General features: G+C 35.1%; 1 protein-coding gene across 1 annotated transcript in view; it reads right to left on the reverse strand.

Moving 5' to 3' along the window:
* Positions 1-244: 244 nt before the first annotated feature.
* Positions 245-19,688, reverse strand: part of FNIP2 (folliculin interacting protein 2) — a 42,670-nt gene continuing 23,226 nt past the window's right edge. Inside the window, exons 9-17 of the mRNA XM_029283810.1 lie at positions 18,954-19,155; positions 17,858-17,946; positions 12,744-12,890; positions 12,484-12,653; positions 9,814-11,029; positions 6,932-7,088; positions 4,730-4,930; positions 3,742-3,857; positions 245-539 (exon numbers count right to left, since the gene is read on the reverse strand). Coding sequence (XP_029139643.1) covers positions 461-539; positions 3,742-3,857; positions 4,730-4,930; positions 6,932-7,088; positions 9,814-11,029; positions 12,484-12,653; positions 12,744-12,890; positions 17,858-17,946; positions 18,954-19,155 — 2,377 coding nt within the window. The 3' untranslated portion in view covers positions 245-460. The remainder of the gene's footprint in view (positions 540-3,741; positions 3,858-4,729; positions 4,931-6,931; positions 7,089-9,813; positions 11,030-12,483; positions 12,654-12,743; positions 12,891-17,857; positions 17,947-18,953; positions 19,156-19,688) is intronic.

Here is a 19,688-nt window from a genome sequence, read left to right on the forward strand (position 1 = left end):
CCAAGTTGTTACCTAATAGCTGAATTCTGAGCCCTTCTTCTAAAGAGAGGCAGTTCTGTGCAGACAGATATATTGGTTTATCATATTATTTATATAGACACAGGAAAATATATGTTCAAACAATTTGCTTAGACCCCCTTATTGAAGAAATTCAGAAAAATATGACAAATGCCAAAAGAAGAAAATTGTATTTTTGATAGTCTGTTTAGTTAGCTGCTATATATAAACAACATATCCATCATTAATGTTTAATCCTTTAATTCATTAAAATACAAGGATGCATGAACAATATAAAAATCCCGAATCTCTTTTATATCATGTAAACTAAAAATTCACTGATAAATATCCACATAAAAGGCAGGAAACCAAATGAGACATAATGAACTGCTGTCATAAAATCTCTTCTTTTGTGACTTTTATTCACTCCCAAATCTTTGGAAGAGTAGAGTTTATCTTTAGCTTAGAGGAGTATTTGAGCTACATATGGTGAATGAGTACTTGCTATAGCAGCCAGCAGTGGCAAGTCATTGGATTCAATCCTAGAAATGAAAATGAGAAAGTGTTAATATTTAAGCTACATAAGTTATTTAAGCATTCTATACATATTCACCTTCTTGAACATTATGAGTGTTTTTTCTTTAAAAAATTACGTTTATATTTTTATTGATCTGGGATCGTAAATATAAAGAAGATATTCACATTTAAATGTTCTAAAGCGGGGAACTCCAACTCCCGGTCCACGGTCTGTTGGGAACCAGGCCACACAAGTGGCTGGTGTGCAAAACCATCCCCTCCCCCTCCGTCCCTGCCGCTGCTGGTCTGTGGAGCTGGAAAGGTTGGGGACCACTGTTCTAAGGCTTTTCAAATTATATCTCTGTACCAGTAATAGAGTAGAGAACACATACTGGGGAAGAAGTCAAATTGACCCATTAAACCAAGAACAGACATCTTGCAGCCCACTCCCAGACCACTGATTCTGTTTATGATTCTGTTGCCAAATTGTTGTTTTTAAAGTGCTTAGGAATTAAACACACAGGAAGCGATCACAATAATTGTATTCAATTAACTTATTATTAAAAGTCTAACTAAATTAAAAATAAATCAAGTTTAGGATTTATGTACGGAGGAAGACTTCATGCTGATGATAGAAAATATTGTTGATGTGGCCCGATACTGGGCTAATATCATTTAGTTTTAACCCTATTTATATTACATACTTTTTACACATGCTTTTATAATCTATTTTATATCTATTTTATTTTCTCAACATTGAAGATTATATATCTACAATTTGACAGTGTTTCTGACATGAATAAAGCATTTATACTGGCACCACTCACTTTTTTATGGGGGGTGGTGGAGGTGGCCTTTTGGGATACTATATAAAGGTCAAGTAAATATTGGGCTTCCAAGTAAGGACTGATGGCAGGTTAAGCATTCCTATGGGAAATGCCATAAGTGGGAACGGCATTGTGGTCGAATTGCCAGGCAGGTTCTGGTGGACAAAAATCTCTTCAGAGGAAGGAGAGATCATTGGAACAATCTATTTGTACTCTGAAAGAGCTGCTCCGGGTGAGGAGACCACAGGAATTCAGCTGCTTATGGTCCATAGCAAGTTGAGCAGCTTGGGAGTCGAGGGATTTACAATGTGTTCTTAAGTGCTGTGCAGCCTCAATAGAATTTGACTGGCAAAAGTCTTTCTTAACCACTTTTAAACTTAATTACTTGATAACCTAAGAAAAATATTCCAAACAGCAGTGAAGATCAAAGATACATGGTGAATGTATTTTTTTTAGATTTGAAGAAAGGGAAAAAAAATATTTTAAATAATTGTAACTTAAAAGCAAAAAACTTAGCAAAACTGGGATGCATTTTTTTTAAAGAGATAAAGGGGACGGTGTAACCCCCCCACAAAAGAAATAACTTTTTGTGGTGAAAATGCTTTTGAAAATAGCAATAGCAATTAACTTAACAGACTGGACCTTTGTGGGAATGCCGATAGGTTATTAAGGACAGTACGTCCTCAATTTATGACCACAATTGGAACCAGAGTTTTGGTTATTGAACAAAGCGGTCATTAAATGAGACAGCCACATGACCGCTTTACTAAATGACTGCAAGAGTCGTTAAGGAGGCAGAGTAAAAGAGCTGCCTGCTAAAAGAGGGAAGGCAGCTTTCTTCTGTGTGCAGAAGGACCTCTTCTGGTGGGCTGCAGAAATGAAGCTCAGATTTTTGGGATTCAAGCTTTGTTTCTGCAGCCCCCTGGAGAGGTATCCCTTGCCTGTGTGTGGAAAGGAACATGCGCACTGGGCTGGAGAAACAAAACTCAGCTCTTCACAATCCCTGCTCCATTTCTGCAAGAACTGCAGGAATTCCTCTCCTCTCCTCTTCATCTGCAGCAGGAAATTCAAGTGCTGGGCTGGGAAAAAACAAGCAGGGTTCCTGAAAATCTGAGTGTCAGACTGGCCACAGTTCACTCCCTAGGAAAGAATGACCCTTGACTTCATAGATGTTGCAGAAAAGGTACTTTTACTAGAGATACTGAGTGCAGCGTGAGGCAAGCTCCAAAGAAAAACCACGCAAAAAGGGGCATCACATATAATGAAAGCAATCACCAACGTCCAAAGCCCTCCCCCCTGGCCAGAGTAGCCCAATACAGTCCTGGCCCGATGTTTTGTGAACCTGGTGCCTCAGGTGCCGCAGCAAACTCCTTTCCCAGGGCTGGCATCCTTAAGGGCAGGCAGATGGCTCGGTTTGGCACCTCTGGTTCCTGTTAGTGTCCATACTCCCCAAATTCTCACAGCATTCTTTCACGCCTCCAGCGCTCTGCCCGTTCCAAATGTCCCCTCTCCCCTGGTTATGGCAGTTGCTAACAAGCTTCAAAGAAAGCGAAGTCAGGCATCTGACACTGAGCTTCTTTTCTGTAGCCTGACAAAGGATTTCTGCTACCACCACCCTCAATACGTGGAGGGGAAGGAAAATTCTTTGGCAGGTGGCAGCAGCTTGCAATCTTCCCTGCCAGAAGGGAAACCTGAAGATCAATTCTTGATCCTCTATTGCACTGAAAATATTGTTAGTAACCATGATTAAAATTATTCCTCTAAGATGGTCTTAGGACAATGAAAAGAACATCCTGCCCTTTTAATTATTCAGAAATAAAAATGCAGCAATTATTACTTCAGTCAGAAATATAATGCTATCTGATGAATATTACACTACACCTACATCTCCTGACATGCTTAAAACAAGATTTCCTGATCTTAAAGACAGAAATAATTAAAATTGATACATTTCCCCTTCTCGATCCATTTTTTAATTTATATATTTTAATTGGTTATACCTATTGCCTTGCATGAACAGTATTGATCAATTACAAATGAAGTAATGGGACCCTCCAGTGGTCATGAGCTTTCAGATTAATAGTCTGTGATCTAATTATTTGTTTTTTTGATGTTTTGTCAGCAATTGTGCTGGCATCTTCAGAGGTGAAAGTCACCTGTTCTGTAGTGGACTTGTTGGCAATTCACAGGCAACTCCTTCCTCAATTCAATATTGACAGAGTGATCTACATATGAGAGAGTCCTTGAGAGCATCTGCCTTTTAAAACTTCATTTTATTCAGAAAGTAAAGGAGGACCAGAAATTTCATTTAATATAACAGCCCAGTTTGATTTCCAGATGGTCAATGCAACTTATACAGATATATAACCTAACCTTAGGTTTTAACTTTAGCAGTACTCACCCCAATACCACTCCAAGCTCTTTCACATGAACTCTTGTTTGTCCTCGCAAATATTTAGATAGCATTGTGCTTTTATGGTACATTTCCTGTAGGCGATCCTCAAGGTGCATTATACACTGTAAATGGAACGGGAAACCCAGAGATAAAATCAAATAGTTTATAATAAAGTCTGCAACTTATAAATATAAAAATACTTTGTTGAGGCCACACTAAAGTTCAGTATTTTATTGATTTAGAGGAACAAGCTTCTAATGAAGCCAAGACTAATCAAGCACTGCCTAAGCATCCTAAGAATATGACCACTCACATGCTCCATCATGTGAGGGCTCCTTCTTTTCAATCTTGTCATTTAATGGGACCGAGGAATGATTGCCCCATTCTCTAGAATGATCTCTCCCCTGTTCTCCCCACACACACACACATACAACAGGCCCCAATACTTCTAGTCTTTAGGGAAGTCATTAAGATCTAGTTCTTCCCCCAAGCATTCAGGGCCAATTGAATGAGAGTCCCTCCTTTTGGTTGTTCTGTTATGTGCTTGTCACCATTTTATCTTTATATACTGTAATGGCTTATTGTTACATAGTGGGTTTTTTCTTTTTGATCTATTGTTTTTTTTATGCTTTATGCTATCCAGAGTCACATTGTTATGAATGTATGTGTATGTTTGTATTTAGGACAATATTCAGTGGCTGAAACTATTTTCCTTTCATTTGGTAGCTCATAAGATATAAAAGATGTGGCCACCACAGGGCTAATGTCAGAAAAGTTCCTGAAGAACAGTTATCAGTTCTTCAACAATTGCCAAGGTGAACCTTTAGATTAACATAATGAACATGTAGGAAAAGAAAGCATTAGTCACCACAGTGCCTCATCTAAGTCTGAAAATCAGTGCAGAAATACATGCAGTTCAAAAACCTGGAGCACATCTTATCTTTTCTCTTTATCTATATTTATTGTACACGCACGTTTGTAAATGAGTACTTACAAAGTCAGCAGAAAGATTAAGCTTGTAAAGTTGTAAAACAGACTGCAATAAAGATGATACTAGGCTGGAGACAAGGACATCTTTGCCTAGTTTTATACTGTCAGTCATCTTTTTCTGGCTAGTAGCCACCTGAACTGTCCATTTATCAGCATCTGCTATAATGTAAACAGCTTCTGCTATAGATTCATCTAGTACAGGATGCTGTAAAACACACATAACAAAACAAAGTGAAGCAAGACATTTTATTTATGTATTGTTAAAAAAATTATATAGCTGCCATTATGTCAAAATCTGGAGGCTCCTGTTTTCAGAAAAAATGCCTGTATTAAGGGTCATTTTGAATTCAAACTTAAGAATAAAACCTACATTCTATCTAGCATAATAGAAGAAATATTTGGCAGCCTGTAAATATACTTAATTAGTCAGCTGTTATCTACTGTTTCTGGAAAGAATGTGCTCATAGCCAAATGAAGTGATAAGCTTGAGAGTAATTTATTCAATGATAAACCTCTATCGCCTAATAATAGATTAATATAGAAATATGCTTTTAAAATTAGATTATTTTTTCAGATATATTTTGTGCTAGAAGGTTTGTTTCAGTGCACAGATTAGATGCAGATATGAACAGATTCCGTTTAATTACACAGGGCTGGAAATCTACATGGATATGTAGTGATTTCTGGACAGTACAGAGAGGGTAAATGCAGAACATACAGCTACACAGATTAGAAAGAGGCGCAACTGAAAGCATGCTTTCTAGGCAAAAAGGAATTTTTCATTTTCTAGCTGCTCCAATTAGAAAAGTGAGGGATAGGAAGCCAGCTACATTGCCACAAACCAGTCACGACAACATTAGCCTAAATTAATATACACTTTGACTTCAAATAATTCACATTCTGATTCACTTAAACTAAATCTCAATTAATTTTAGTTAGACTAAACTGCAAACTTTAAAAAGCAGGTTTGGATTATAAAGGGAATCAGTGGTGCCTTTCTTCACTTGATCCAGTTCAATGTACTTCTAGGCGCAGAGAAAGTTGTTCCAAAAAGTTTGGAATCAAGGAGTTTCTTGATACTTTCCTAGAGAATTTTGTACAGAGATGCATTCTGCATTATAACTCTTAATATGACCGAATTAATATATTATCACTTAATATGACTGAAAGGCAAGGCAGACATGCTACATCTTCTAGGAGAATTCCTCCTCCAAATTAAATTTTGGAATCTGAAAGAAGTTGATCTTCATTATTTGTTGCCAGTTATAAGGCAGATACCTTTGCAAGGTCACAAAGAAGGGCCTGAAGGCAAGTGACTTTACTAGTTTGTTTCCAGCCTAAAAATATTCTTTCTTTCTCAGAGATGAAGATTTTATTTTGACTATAATTGATAAAAGTAACTTGCAGACCTATTCTATATCAGGTGGTTGAATAATGTAATCAATATTTTATTTATTCATTCCTGAAATTTATAGACTGCTCAATACATCACAATTCTGGTGGATTACAAAATAAAATGACACAAACAATATACGTACATTTAGTAGACCATAAACAGAGTGGATCTGAAATCTACTCTAACCCAAGGTCTGAAGGAACAGCCAGGCTTTAAGAAAACATTTAAATAAGGTCAGGATGAGAGCCATAAAAATCTCATGAGAAATGATGTTCCATAGTCATGGCAGAGTTGGCACCCGGAGCATGCCAACTATGTCAGAAGGTATGGCATGGATAAGAACTATTGACGAAAGGCAGTCCTTCAAAAAACAAGGCTTATGCCACGAAGGACTTTAAGGTGATAATCAGCACCTTGAATTTTGTTAATTGAATTGAACCAGTGCACTTCAAAAATCAGAGGTGTTACATGAGCATACCATGGTATAGTTATAAGTGCCTATGCTTGCTGCATTCCAAACTGCCGCAGCTTCTGTGTGATCTTTAAGCCTTATGTAGAGTGAATTATAAGATTAACTATAAGATTTACAATTATAATGAAATGACTGCAAGAAAACAAGCAAGCTGAGAGAGCACCAAGGACTCTTGAATCGTAAGAGCCCAATTATGATGTAATCAGAATGTAAGTATTCTTCTATCTACAAATAGCAAAAATTACAATTAATGTTACTAATGAAACAAAACTAGTAAGTTTTCCCTTCATGTTCTAAACATTACTCTTAAAGCTTTCCATAGAAATGGACAGACTTACATTTATGGCGTGATTCAACTCAGCTGATAAATGTTGCTTAAGTTGTTCATCAGAACTTATTCCATGCAGCACTAGATCAGGCATATAAGAGGTACAATAGCCCCCCAAAAGTGACCTTCCAAAATGTATCATGCTTTGAGTACTAACTGTGCAAAATCTGAAAATCAAGAATTTACTGTTTACTGAAAACATCTCAGGGTCCTACAAAAAATAATCAGTATGTGCAGTTATACTGGCAAGACTGTAACATGATCTGAATGGATGACATTATGATCTGCTTTGTTTTTCAAGGTTACAGCTCAAGAATGGTGAAGAAATACCATTCACTCTGATATATAAACTTCTATATTACTGAATCTTTCTCACAGAAAACTGAACACAATTGAATAGAATTCTAATGACTTAAACAATGTCTCCAAAGTTCAGTCAGATCCAGCCTACATGGATCACTGTAACAGTATGTGTATATACAACAGTAAGTAATTCCATTATATAATTAGATTTAATCATAGAAGTAAATTCAAAGATATGTATCTTTCATGTGAGAACACGGTTACTTGCTAATTACCTGAAAGGTTCATCCTTTACTATCTTCTTTTCAGAAGAAACTAATGATTAAACAAATTTCACACAATGCATAATGCATCCCATTACAATTACATATTTTAAAATATACCTCAGTTTCTGAGTTAGTAACAGTACAATTTCTCTATCTATCTTCAGAGCCTGTTAAACAGGCCATAAATCCAGGAAATGTATCCTCATTTTTATAGTAAAAAATTTTAACGATCATTTGAGACTATTAACAAAAAATGGAAAAATGTAATATAAAAACATGTACTTGAAACATATTTAGGAAAGGTTATGTCTTATCAATGTAGTGAAACACTCCCCCCCATATACACATATATGAACATGCACAATTATAAACATACAGAATAAACTTATATTAGTATTTTTTTGGGGTCAAACAAATTACATTCAGACAGCAAATTTTATACATGGTATATAGGTAGTCCTCGATTTATAACAGTTCATTTAGTGACCACTTGAAGTTACAACGGCTCTAAAAAAATTATGTATGACCGTTTTTCACATTTATGATCACTGCAGCATCCCCAAGGTCATGTGATCAAAATTCAGATGCTTGGCAAACTGACTAATATTTATGACGGTTGCAGTGTCCCGGAGTCATGTGATCACCTTTTGTGACCTTCTGACAAGCAAAGTCAATGGGGAAGCCAGATTCGCTTAACAACCATGTTACTAACTTAACAGTTGCAGTGATTCACTTAACAACCATGGCAAGAAAGTAAATACAATGGGGCCAAACTCACTTAAAAATGTCTCAATTTACAACTAAAATTTGGGGCTCAATTGTGGTCATACATTGAGGACTACCTGTAATAATAAATTAAAACAATTTTTAAAATTACTTAATAAATATTATTTTAATAACAAAAACAAGTAATCCTGAGTGCATATCGGTAAACTATATATACTTCCTAATAATTTGATGTGAGGATCATTACATTGGCTTGCAAAGCCTTTCCAGATTGGGCTGATTATGATGAGCGTCCTTGGGGTAAAACTGAGTTTTGGTTACACTACAGCCTACTAGTCAAAATGTACTAAACTGACTAATACTGGTCTTACCATTATGTGGAAGGGCTGCATGTGGCATAGACAAAGAAGACTGGTCTACACTTTCAGTTACTACAAAGTATTTTGTGATAACCTCAATGACCAAAGCCATGACGTTGATACCAATAACATCTGGTGAATTTCATTGCATTTGGAAGAATGGATCGTGAAAAATTAGTAACATATGGGAATTAACAAATGAAATGCAAGAAGGAAAAACAAGTATAAATTTTCATGTAGTGTATGGGAATAAAATAAAATTTAATGAAAAAGAATTAAGGTAGAACTTGAGTAATAGAGTTGATAAATACATGAAGGGAAAAGATGGTGTAGATTTAATTGTATATGAAAAATTTAAATGTATGTCAGAAAACATAAATGGACATTCTGGCCATCATAGGTAGGTATGAAAATAGGAAATCATAGATAACCTTGCTGAAATAAGTGCAAATAACTATGTATAGGAGTGAACTCTGCTTACTCTGTTATGAGGCAGTGATGGTTAGATGTCAGGAGAAACATAAGTCAGTTGAATGTAGAGAGAAAAGGGTACCTAGACAATGTGTGTGATAATAAAAGAGATAGTCAAGAATACTTGGGAGCTAAATGTATGTGGATCAAACATAAAAGTGAGTGATCAGTAAAAAAAAAAGGATGTTGATCTGTTTTGGACATATACTATAGATGGAATGAACATATGAACAAATATATGAAAGAAAACTAAATGTGTCAAGAGGAAACAGAAAGAAGTGAATAACTGGATAAAGAAAAGGCAATGTTTTAATCTGTATAAGGACTTACTGAAAGTAAAGACACAGAATATGGTGAATTATATTAGTATAAAACAGTCTCAGCAATATTATTTTATTTTTGTTCCTGTCTTTGATTTCTTTGGCTTACTAATTGTTCCTTCTTTTTTGCACTTGATACAAACGTTTCTTCTCCAGAAAGGAAATAACAGGATGGAGCAGCATGTATGTAAAAGTAACAATAATAAGCATACAGCTTCTCATGTTATTAACATTGGTATATATTAAAAACTGTTAGTATGTTACTCAAGTAAATACACCTTTCCACAGCTTAAGATTGAAGTTTAAGATTCCATTGTTCTGGCTAAGAATCAGTTGAAGATGATAAAAAAAACAGGTTACATCTTATTACCCATGCATCTCAAAACGGTGCAAGAAACAAAAACTAAAACAGCCCTCAGAGGTTCTGGTTATTATTTTTTTCTTTACCTTGGCAAAGCAAGTTCCACTTCTAAAAATTCTTCAGGTCTACAGTTAACAACAGTGATTGACTGCTCGTCTGGAATGTACATGCAACCTTCATCATCACTGTCCCCAAGAGCGCTATCAGAACTTTCGTTTCTAGGAATGTTCTCCTCCGTTCTACAATGGAATTTGCTTTCGACATCCCCACAGGGGATTTTCTTGGTAACTGCTTGGCCAGACCTCTGTACATCAGTAGAACCTCCTGAATCATAGTCAAGAGAATTTCTCTCAAAGTTTTCACAGCTTGTATTATAAACTTGATCTGGTTTTCCCAGGTTTACCATTCTGTCAAGAATGACAGATTGTGGAACTGACAGCAGCCAAGGTGCCCCTGACATTTGTGTTTCACTAACTTTCTGGCTAGTGCAGGTTTTAAGACAGAAGTCAGATTTCTCTTGTGAGACCCTAGATGTTATATGTAATGGACTTGATAGAGTACATAGAGATTTAGTTTTACTTCTGCGTTTCTCCAGAGTTTTGTTTATTTCCATTCTTTGGGTTTCAGAATCAGATTCTGGTGAGGTGGAGCTTCCAATTTGGAAGGTAACTTTCTCCAGTTGAGAATACACCTGGGCAATCTTCTTGGAATGTGGAACAGCTGTCAGGTTTTGAAAAAACTGCCCTGTAACACTGTGCTGCTTGTCCTCGTTCATTCTTGCAGTTAAATCCTCTAATAAACCATGCCTTCCACATGCAGTTTCTGAATTAACTGAAGTTTTCCCTTTCTTAATTTCCCCTACAATTCCTTTTGGGGAGCTAACTCTGGAGAAGCAAGGGGATGCTTCAGAACTGCACTTGGCATTCAGCCTCTCATGCTTGCCCTTGAAGCAGGCAGATTCAAAGCAGCGTTCATGTTCTGCAGCAACATCAGCACCACCACCACCATTCTTTCGAGGCAGGACAGGAGGTACAAGAGCAGGTTCATTTTGAACTGTGACAACTACATAATCAGATTCTTCAACTTCTCCCTTTTCTAGAGTCTTTATGATTTTCCTTCCATTCACAGCTTGCTCTCCTTTGCCAAGCTGCCCATTCCAGAACAGATGATTCTCTTGCAACTCAGAGCACCGTAAGAAATAAGTAAGGACATAGAGAATGCGCTGAACAAAATCCTTACGTTTTCCAACAATTACTGTCCTTGCCATTCTGACTGGTGAACCTACAGCACCATATAAATCACCTAAATAAACACAGTGAGCAAAGAAAAAATAATTATTAATTAAAAAATTAATATACATCAAAGGCCAAGGCCAAATATCTAATCTATTTGTTTAACCTAACTATAGAAAGAACAAAATCATTAAGATATTATTACTTCATCTTAAATGATAAACCACACCTCAGTAAAATGATCCACTTTAGTAACTCAATTTTATTATATTTATTTCAGTAGAGGAAGATTAACACTCAACTGAATTTAATTTTCTAAAAGTACTTTTTGTCAAATTATGCAAAGAACTGCATATCTCACAGTTATGGCAACAAGATGAGACAGCTAAAATCAATTGTCAGCAAAGCTATTATGGTAGCAATTTCTAACTGCTACTAAAACATAATCTTCTGATTTAAATACTAATAGCATATCTGTGAAATTGAGTTCTGGAAGATCTGAACAAGTTTATCTAGAAATGTTGAAGATGAAATATATTTGATATCCATTTACTTTAGATAATTTATGATCAAGCTACATAATTTTAGACTATTTACAGAAAAAAGCTGAAGTCTTGTCAGGTATAGTGATTGGATGTTCCACTGTTTAATTTTTGCACAGAAACATCCTTTTATTCTACTTTTATAAGTATAAAAATTAAATGCCTAGTCCAGATTGGGAGAGGGGTAATTAAATAATGTGACTTCCATTTAGGATCCAGAATGATCTAATGTATGTCACAATGCTTTTACTGGGCTCTGAGATAAATTATTAATACAAATCATGGCACTTATGTGATTCAGATTATGTCTCTCATGAAAATATGTTTTTTGCATTTATGTTTCATTAATAAGGATGTCAAAAGAGAATTAAACCCAATTTTGTAGTGTGCAAGCTATTTAGTAACCACTAAAGAGCATGCATCATGATAGCAACAATCTGACTCACAAGACAAACCTACTTTTATAATTTTCTAATTGGAAGGAACAAGCCATTATATTTGATACTAGATATTTGAATTTTGTTTACAAAAAAAAAAGTCTGGAAAAGTGATTTATAATTGTTCAGTGGATTTCTGAATGATCTTCTGGAATATCACTCATAATAATCACTTATTACAGGTACATGCATTATCTACTTTAAAGGCATTTATTTATTTATTATTAAATTTATTGGCCTTCCATCTTACCACAGGGTAACTCTTGATTATCAAACCAAAAAGACAATCTTTCAATTAAGAAATTGATTAAAAGCCCTGAATGTATGTTTGCATGTTTTTATGGCTGATTCTATTTATTTTTAATGTTGCCTTCTGTCATGAACATTTCATGGATTTCTAACTGCGGAAAATCCCACAGGATTTGGTGCCATTACAAATTAAAATAAATCAACATTTGTGCATATGAGCACATTTCTGTCTGGGAAAAGAAATCTTCCATGCCTAAAGAGTCATCTTGATTTTAGATATAAAGTTTTGTACTGACCAAGTTGTGCCCAAAGTGGATTGTACGGATGTGATTTTGCCAGCATGTTCACAGATGGTGAGGCATGTTTCTCAGAGAAAACACTGATGGAGAGATGATCAACTGGCATCACAGTAGGGACCCAGGCCAAGTGATAGGTTAACACTGCTGTTAACAGAGCAGCAAAAAACCTATAAAAATAAGAAGCAGAAACAAAATTATATCTCTGCAATAAACCACCCGTTCAAACTAGAGGAGTAACACAAAACAATATTACTCACTGGTTTTTGCTGCTCTGTTCTATCAAAATAGCAAATTCCTTGAGAAAGTGTTGGCATAACAGGTCCTTTTCTGAAGCACAGGCCATCATAGTAAGCCACATAGGTTCTGCAATCCTTGGAACTGTGTATAAATTCCATATTGTAGTTCTACCAAAAGAAAAGGATCTTGTTAGCTTAAACAAGAGGACATGGTTCAAATATAAAAGTATTTTGCCTGCTGTTCTTCCTCTTGATCTATTCACTCTTCCTTTGTATATGTATTTTGCAATGTATCATCATTCATTCTCTCTGTATAACCAAAACACCTCAATATACTTCTTTCATACCAGCCACTCACTTTTCAAGATTTATATTTACCGGTATGTCTTAATTTGACTGAAGCTTGACATTCTTGCCAAATGAATGACATTCTTGTCAAATTCTTGCTTTTCTTTCAACTCTAGTAGCTTCCCACATTATACAAGATATATATTTTGTGCTCAGCAGGGTAGAGACCCAGATTGATCTAGTGGTTTTGGAGCTCTAGCAATGCAAGTTTGAATGCTCTATCTACCACAAAAAGCAGTTGCATAATGGAAAAAATAGGCAGTGCTGTGGATATTGCACAGTGCTCCTGAAGAAAATGTGGCATATAAATTGTTAAGGGTAATTAGTGACCTGTGACCCACTGGATCATAGTTTCAGAGACATTTTCTTGGCAAATTCCTCAACACTGGCAGAGTTTCTAATATACTGCCTTTGCTGCAAAAGTTTATAAAAATTCAGGGAGATATTCAGAGAAGTATCTCCCTGGAAAATAGCCCACATTAAACTATATAGCATGGTCAAAAATCAGGAATTGACCATAAGAAATGTTTTATGAAAGTTTGTATTGTGTGATGAAATGTTTTATGATAATATTTAGGTCATAAAACATTGTATAAAATTTGCCTGGATTTTGGACACATACTGTAAGTTATCCATTTGAGGAACTTTGATTCAAAAATTGTTTCTTTATAATGCACCATTTTGCCCAGTTAAAAGTTACCCACACACAAACAGGAGAGTTTTAGTAGTATATAGATTTGTATTAAAAACTAGCTGTACCTGGCCATGCGTTGCTGTGGCTCAGTCTGGTTAAATGGAAAAGAAAGAGTTTTTACCTGTCACAAGTGTGACATCTATATAATAGTAGGTATATAAAAACACGCACATATTCAAATGCAACGTTGTGTCAAAATTTCAAAGCAATCGGTGAAGAGCTTTCGGAGATTTAAGATTTTGAACAAACGAACATTTACGGTACATTTTTATTTATATAGATTACATTTACACTAGTAACAATTAATACAATGGAAAAAAAATAAAAAATTAGAATGTGCAGAAAATAAAAAACAGAAAAAAGAAAAAAGAATACAGTAAAGAAAAAGAAATATAAAAAGTGACCTTTCTCCTTCATTACAAGTATAAACAATTTTAATAACTTATCACCTTCTCTTTAAATACAGCAAATGATCTTTTCTTCCCATGTCCCATCTATGATCTATAAATAAATCCTTAAAACCTCGTTTTAGTCCTGATCATCTAAAGACCATTAAAGATTACCAAAGAGAATAACATATCTACTTAAATCTTGATTAAATAATCCAATTTTATATTCCTTCCTTTTACTTCTAATTATCTTGATCTTTAGTTCCTTAAAACTATTTATTTAAATATGTCCTAGAACTTGGTTTTTCACTTTTTCTCTGTCCCGTCTCACAAAGAAGAGGGAGTCAAGCTATTCTCCAAGGCGCCTGAAGGCAGGACGAGAAGCAATGGGTGGAAACTGATCAAGGAGAGAAGCAACTTAGAACTAAGGAGAAACTTCCTGACAGTTAGAACAATTAACCAATGGAACAACCTGCTTCCAGAAGCGGTGAATGCTCCAACACTGGAAGTTTTTAAGAAGAGACTGGACAGCCATTTGTCTGAAATGGTGTAGGGTTCCTGCCTGAGCAGGGGGTTGGACTCGATGACCTCCAAGGTCCCTTCCAACTTTATTATTATTATTATTATTATTATTATTATTATTATTATTATTATTATTATTATTATTATTATTATTATTATTATTATTATTAATTATTATTATTAATTATTATTATTAATTATTATTATTATTATTAAATGCTTCAAAATTTCTAACAAGCCTCTTTTGGAAATTCAATGTACAAAAATTATCCAGGTCATTATCTTGGTTTGTTATTTATATATCCCTTTTAATTATAAAAAACATCAGTCACTGCACTGCAACATTTTTTTACATGTCATTCTTATGCACTGCAACATTTTTTTACATGTCATTCTTATAGCTTGACATTTTCAAATCAGTTTCGATCTTGTCAGGTAAAATTTGTTCCTCTTCCACAATATCTTTTAATCAAAGTCTTATCTCAGACACTCTTAAAGTTAACTTCTGGATCCACTATTCACAAATATTCTTCAATATTCTTCACTCTGTAATTGTAAATTGAGTTTGAATGTTCTCCTTTAATTGTAATTTTTAATTCTCTCTAGTTTCCAATTTTTATCTTTAATTTTTTTAAAAATCAAAACAAAAACATTTTCCTATGGAAAGGATACTTTATAATTAATTCCAAAATCTTATTTCAAATTTATCTGAAATCTTAGTCCATTTGTAACTTTCTAAAATCAAAATCACTATTTTGTTTTTTATCCCAATTTTTTTAACTTGTGAAAACTTGCAGTTAAAACTTCTTTCATTAAAGATTGAAGAAAACTCATTGTCAAACTTGTTGATCCAAAGGTTCCTAACAGCTAAAAAGCAGTTAAAAAGCAATTTCTGAAAGTGACTAGAAAAGTATGCAAATTTAATGTCTTTTCAAAGGTGAAGACCACAGTTTGAGCTACCGTAGATGGCTATTTTCCTTGACTCCCAGAGCACTAACTCCACTGGAGACTGCGGTCTTGCGGAAGCAGCTGTCTGGAACACTGTGAACTCAAGTCCTCTCCTTGTCTGGAGAAGAATTATCAAAGACCCAGTCTACTTGCAAGCTCTTCATTCAACTGCAGTCATCAGCTCTGCTTTTCATTTTCAATCCATCATTTGTTTCCTGAAAGTTTCAGGAACATATCTGTGGAGATTCTCAGTCATCCAAGTCATAGTTATCTCAAAGGTGCTTTTTTTCTTCAAAAAGAAATTGGACTGGATTGTTTTTTCCTTGGGGAAGAAGAAAAAAATGTTTCGCTTCTCATCCAAGAAGCTTCATCATCACCCCCCCCCCCCATCAGAACTGACAAAGCTTCTTGGGTGAGAAGCTAAATGTTTTCTTCTTTGTCCTCAAGAAAAAAAAACAGTCCAGTTGCCTTTTGAAGAAAAAAGCACCTTTGAGATTTCAGGAAGGTGGCATATAAATCTAACCAGCAGTGTGATAACTTGAAAAGTTACAATTACCCAGCTGCAAGTTACTATTATTAAACATGCTACTGAAGAATTCCTAATCAACTATTTAGTCACAAATACTACTGGGCTCTATTTTATACAACTGTGTACTATTTATTTCTGGGACCATAATGGCCTAACCAATGGCTTAGAGCATGCATCTTGGGAAATTCTGGAAGGTGAAGTCCACACATCCTAAAGTTGCCAAATTTGAAAAACAATGGCTTAAAATACCGTATATAAAGTAAAAAAAATGTTGACAGTGATCCCCTGACACTGAAGCATTTATCATAGTATAAATACATAATGGAGATACTTATTATAACCAACCAACCAACCAACATATATTTAAAGAACAGCAGCTTTAAATCTTACTTTAAAAAATTCTATCCAATAAAAATAGGAGCATCTGACAGACTCTAAAAAAGCTAAACAGAATTGGACCTCACTAATACCTGGATGGGAAACCATTACAAAATCCCAGGTATATTGGTAAGTAATACTCAAAAGTGGCAATGGCAAACGACTTCTGTACTGCCACAAAGTAAACGGCATGGAAATATCCATGAAGTTATGAGGGTTGAAGTCAACAAGGCAGATTGTTTTTTTAAAAAAACTATTCTATCCTGATATATTATAAAGTTATGGATACTCTGCTATAGGTAAAGGCAGTGGCATGCTGATATTTAATAATCAGTTCTGGTAATTCCATTGCTACTGTACCATTTGTTGCCAAAAAAATATATTGCATGCTAGATATTGGGGGTCAGCTTTGCTTTTAATGCCTAAAACTTTAACAATCAGCTCTCATAAGCCAATACTCCAGAATACCACTGAATAAAAGATTATGTTTCTGAACTGCAGGTATATGTTGTGTGTGTTTCAGGAACAAAAATGACATCACCATCCCATAAATCACTATCCACAAATGATCTTTTGCCTCTTTCAGAAAGTAATGTTGCATATAAGATCATTTCTAGCATAAGTTAGCCTGAAGGATTTGAAGAAAAAGAGAAGGGGGAGGTCAACAAATAAAAGAAGGAATTCTCTATTTATTATCAACTTATTACAGAAATCAAGTTTGAAATATTTTCATCCTTAGTACCTGCACTGTGAATGTTTAGTTTCAAGTGAAGGAGATTCAAACAATCTTCATTAAAATCTACACAAATATATAGTTAGTCCTCGACTTACAACAGTTCATTTAGTGACTGTTTGAAGTTATAACAGCATTAAAAAAAATGACATGACCATTTTTCACATTTATGAATGTTACAGCATCCCCAGGGTCATGTGATCAAAATTCAGACTCTTGGCAGCTGGCATGTATTTATGACGATGGCAGCATCCCGGGGTCATGTGATCATCTTTTGTGACCTTTTGACAAGCAAAGTCAATGGGGAGTCCTGATTCACTTTACAACCATGTTACTAAGTTAACAACTGCAGTGATTCACTTAACAACTGTGGCAAGAAAGGCCATAAAATGGAGCAAAATTCATTTAACAACTGTCTCGCTTAGCAACAGAAATTTTGGTTTCAATTGTGGTCATAAGTCGAGAACTATCTATAGATTAGTGCAAGGACAAGAGTAAAAAAAAGAACAGGATCTGAGTTGTGAAATAGATTAATCTTAAGAACAGATACGTATCTTGTCCATCCCAATAAAATTTGATGTAACAATAACTCACCTAAATTCATCCAGTGCATCCATAATACGGCTAATGTAAACTTGCACTCTTTGGTTTGTTTCTGTTATTTTTCTACATGTAATCATAGCCTTAGGGGGAAAAATAAGAATGGGTTAAAAATAAATGCAAAGGTGGTTCTTTCTGGATGTCTATTGAGACATCAAACCTGAGATACAAGTTTTTACACTTTCTTCCTTCTGGTATTTGCCTACAAAGAAAAGAATTCTAGAGCAGGTGCGTGCAACCTAAACCTTCAGCTAAAATGATTTTTTTAAAAAATTCTAGAGCTCTTTTGAAGCAGAAAGTATCCAAAACTACAGAAGTAGGCTACCCCCCCCAAATGAAAACAAAACTAGAAAATTTCAGCCCCACCCACAAGTATGATACAGGCTCAACTAATCTGCATCGTTCCCTTAACCCTCTCAGTACAGCCCTTAGAACCTTCCCCTCCCGTAAAAAAGAAAAAGAAAAAAGAAAAAAAAAGGCAAGTAAAACATTTGCCACCTAAAAGTGGACAGTCAGGTAGATGCATTGAAAAGTCTGTTCAGGAAGCACTACCACAAGTCATGCACTCAAATAAAAAGGCTTTAAATAAACCTAAGTGGAAGGGAACACAATAGGACTTATTTAAAAATGAGGAGGAATGCTGGGTACAAATTAAACCTCCTTCAGATTTATCACCGATATATTGTATCAAAGCACAGGATAGGGGTATGTCACCAGCCCAGCCCACTGTCCTATTTTTTAATGGCTACAGGTACAATGCACCCATCTAGAACAAATGTTTTGTAAAGCTATAAATTTCTAATCTAGAAATTTGCTTGCATAGGAAACATATTGAGGGAAATGCATGTACAGTTAATTCTACATGCAAACCCTTCTGTCAGTTATTTGGACTATATTCACAGCATTCAGGAAGTACAGGAAAAATAGATACTGAAATTCTTAGAAAGATAATAGTTTTTGGTAATTCAGCATGTAAACTTCTGAAGAAGATTGAGTTACAAAATTTCTAGAGATAACCTAATATGTTATCTCTCATTCTTACTCACTTAGAGGTTGTAAGCACAGAAACTAAATTTGTTCACTGCTTTACCATTTCAATTGCCCTTTTCAGCTTGCCCATATGTGATTCAAATAAGGGGAAATGAGAGAAGAAGAAATCCTGGAAATTTCTCTGGGCCTCTTCTTTCTCAGGAAGGGTGAAAATGATGCTGATGGCAATTTTCTTCCTTCGAATCAGTGCAGGATTGAGGCCACAGCTTTCATCTGCCATGCTGAACGTTTCTTCAATTGACCTATTGGAGAAGAAAGTTGCACTATATGTTCAGCTGCTAGCAAACGCCTTAAGTGTTTTAATTGATGCATAATAAGGTGATACACTCAAGAATTCCATTCAGTCAAACAGAACTGGGTCTTGATAAGCCATTATTTGTCTTAGACATGATTCATTCAATAAAGACTAATCAATAAAGAAAAATCATAAAGGCTAGGGTTCCACATATAGTAAGCCAAAACCAAACAAATCACAGAGTGAGCTTAGAGAAACATGAACCTAGCTGGAACTATCTCAGCCCTGTGAACATTTCAGTCAATTTCAACATTTCAGTTTATCTCATTTTCTTTTCAATATCCTTCACAAAAATGTATTTTCCTCTTCTTAAAAGCAGTGAAGAAATGGTAATCTGATCCCCATTCCTTGTCTAATGAATGGTCAATAAGGAAAAAAAGAATGGGGCACCTAGGACTGAAAGGACAGCTGATGCCACCTGCACTTATTCTGTAAATAAACAACCTTTCTTAAGATAGGAATACAATTTAGATGTTTAGA

The sequence above is a fragment of the Protobothrops mucrosquamatus genome, unplaced genomic scaffold, assembly GCF_001527695.2.
Source record: "Protobothrops mucrosquamatus isolate PMUCROS unplaced genomic scaffold, P.Mucros_1.0 scaffold238, whole genome shotgun sequence".
Classification (NCBI taxonomy): domain Eukaryota; kingdom Metazoa; phylum Chordata; class Lepidosauria; order Squamata; family Viperidae; genus Protobothrops; species Protobothrops mucrosquamatus.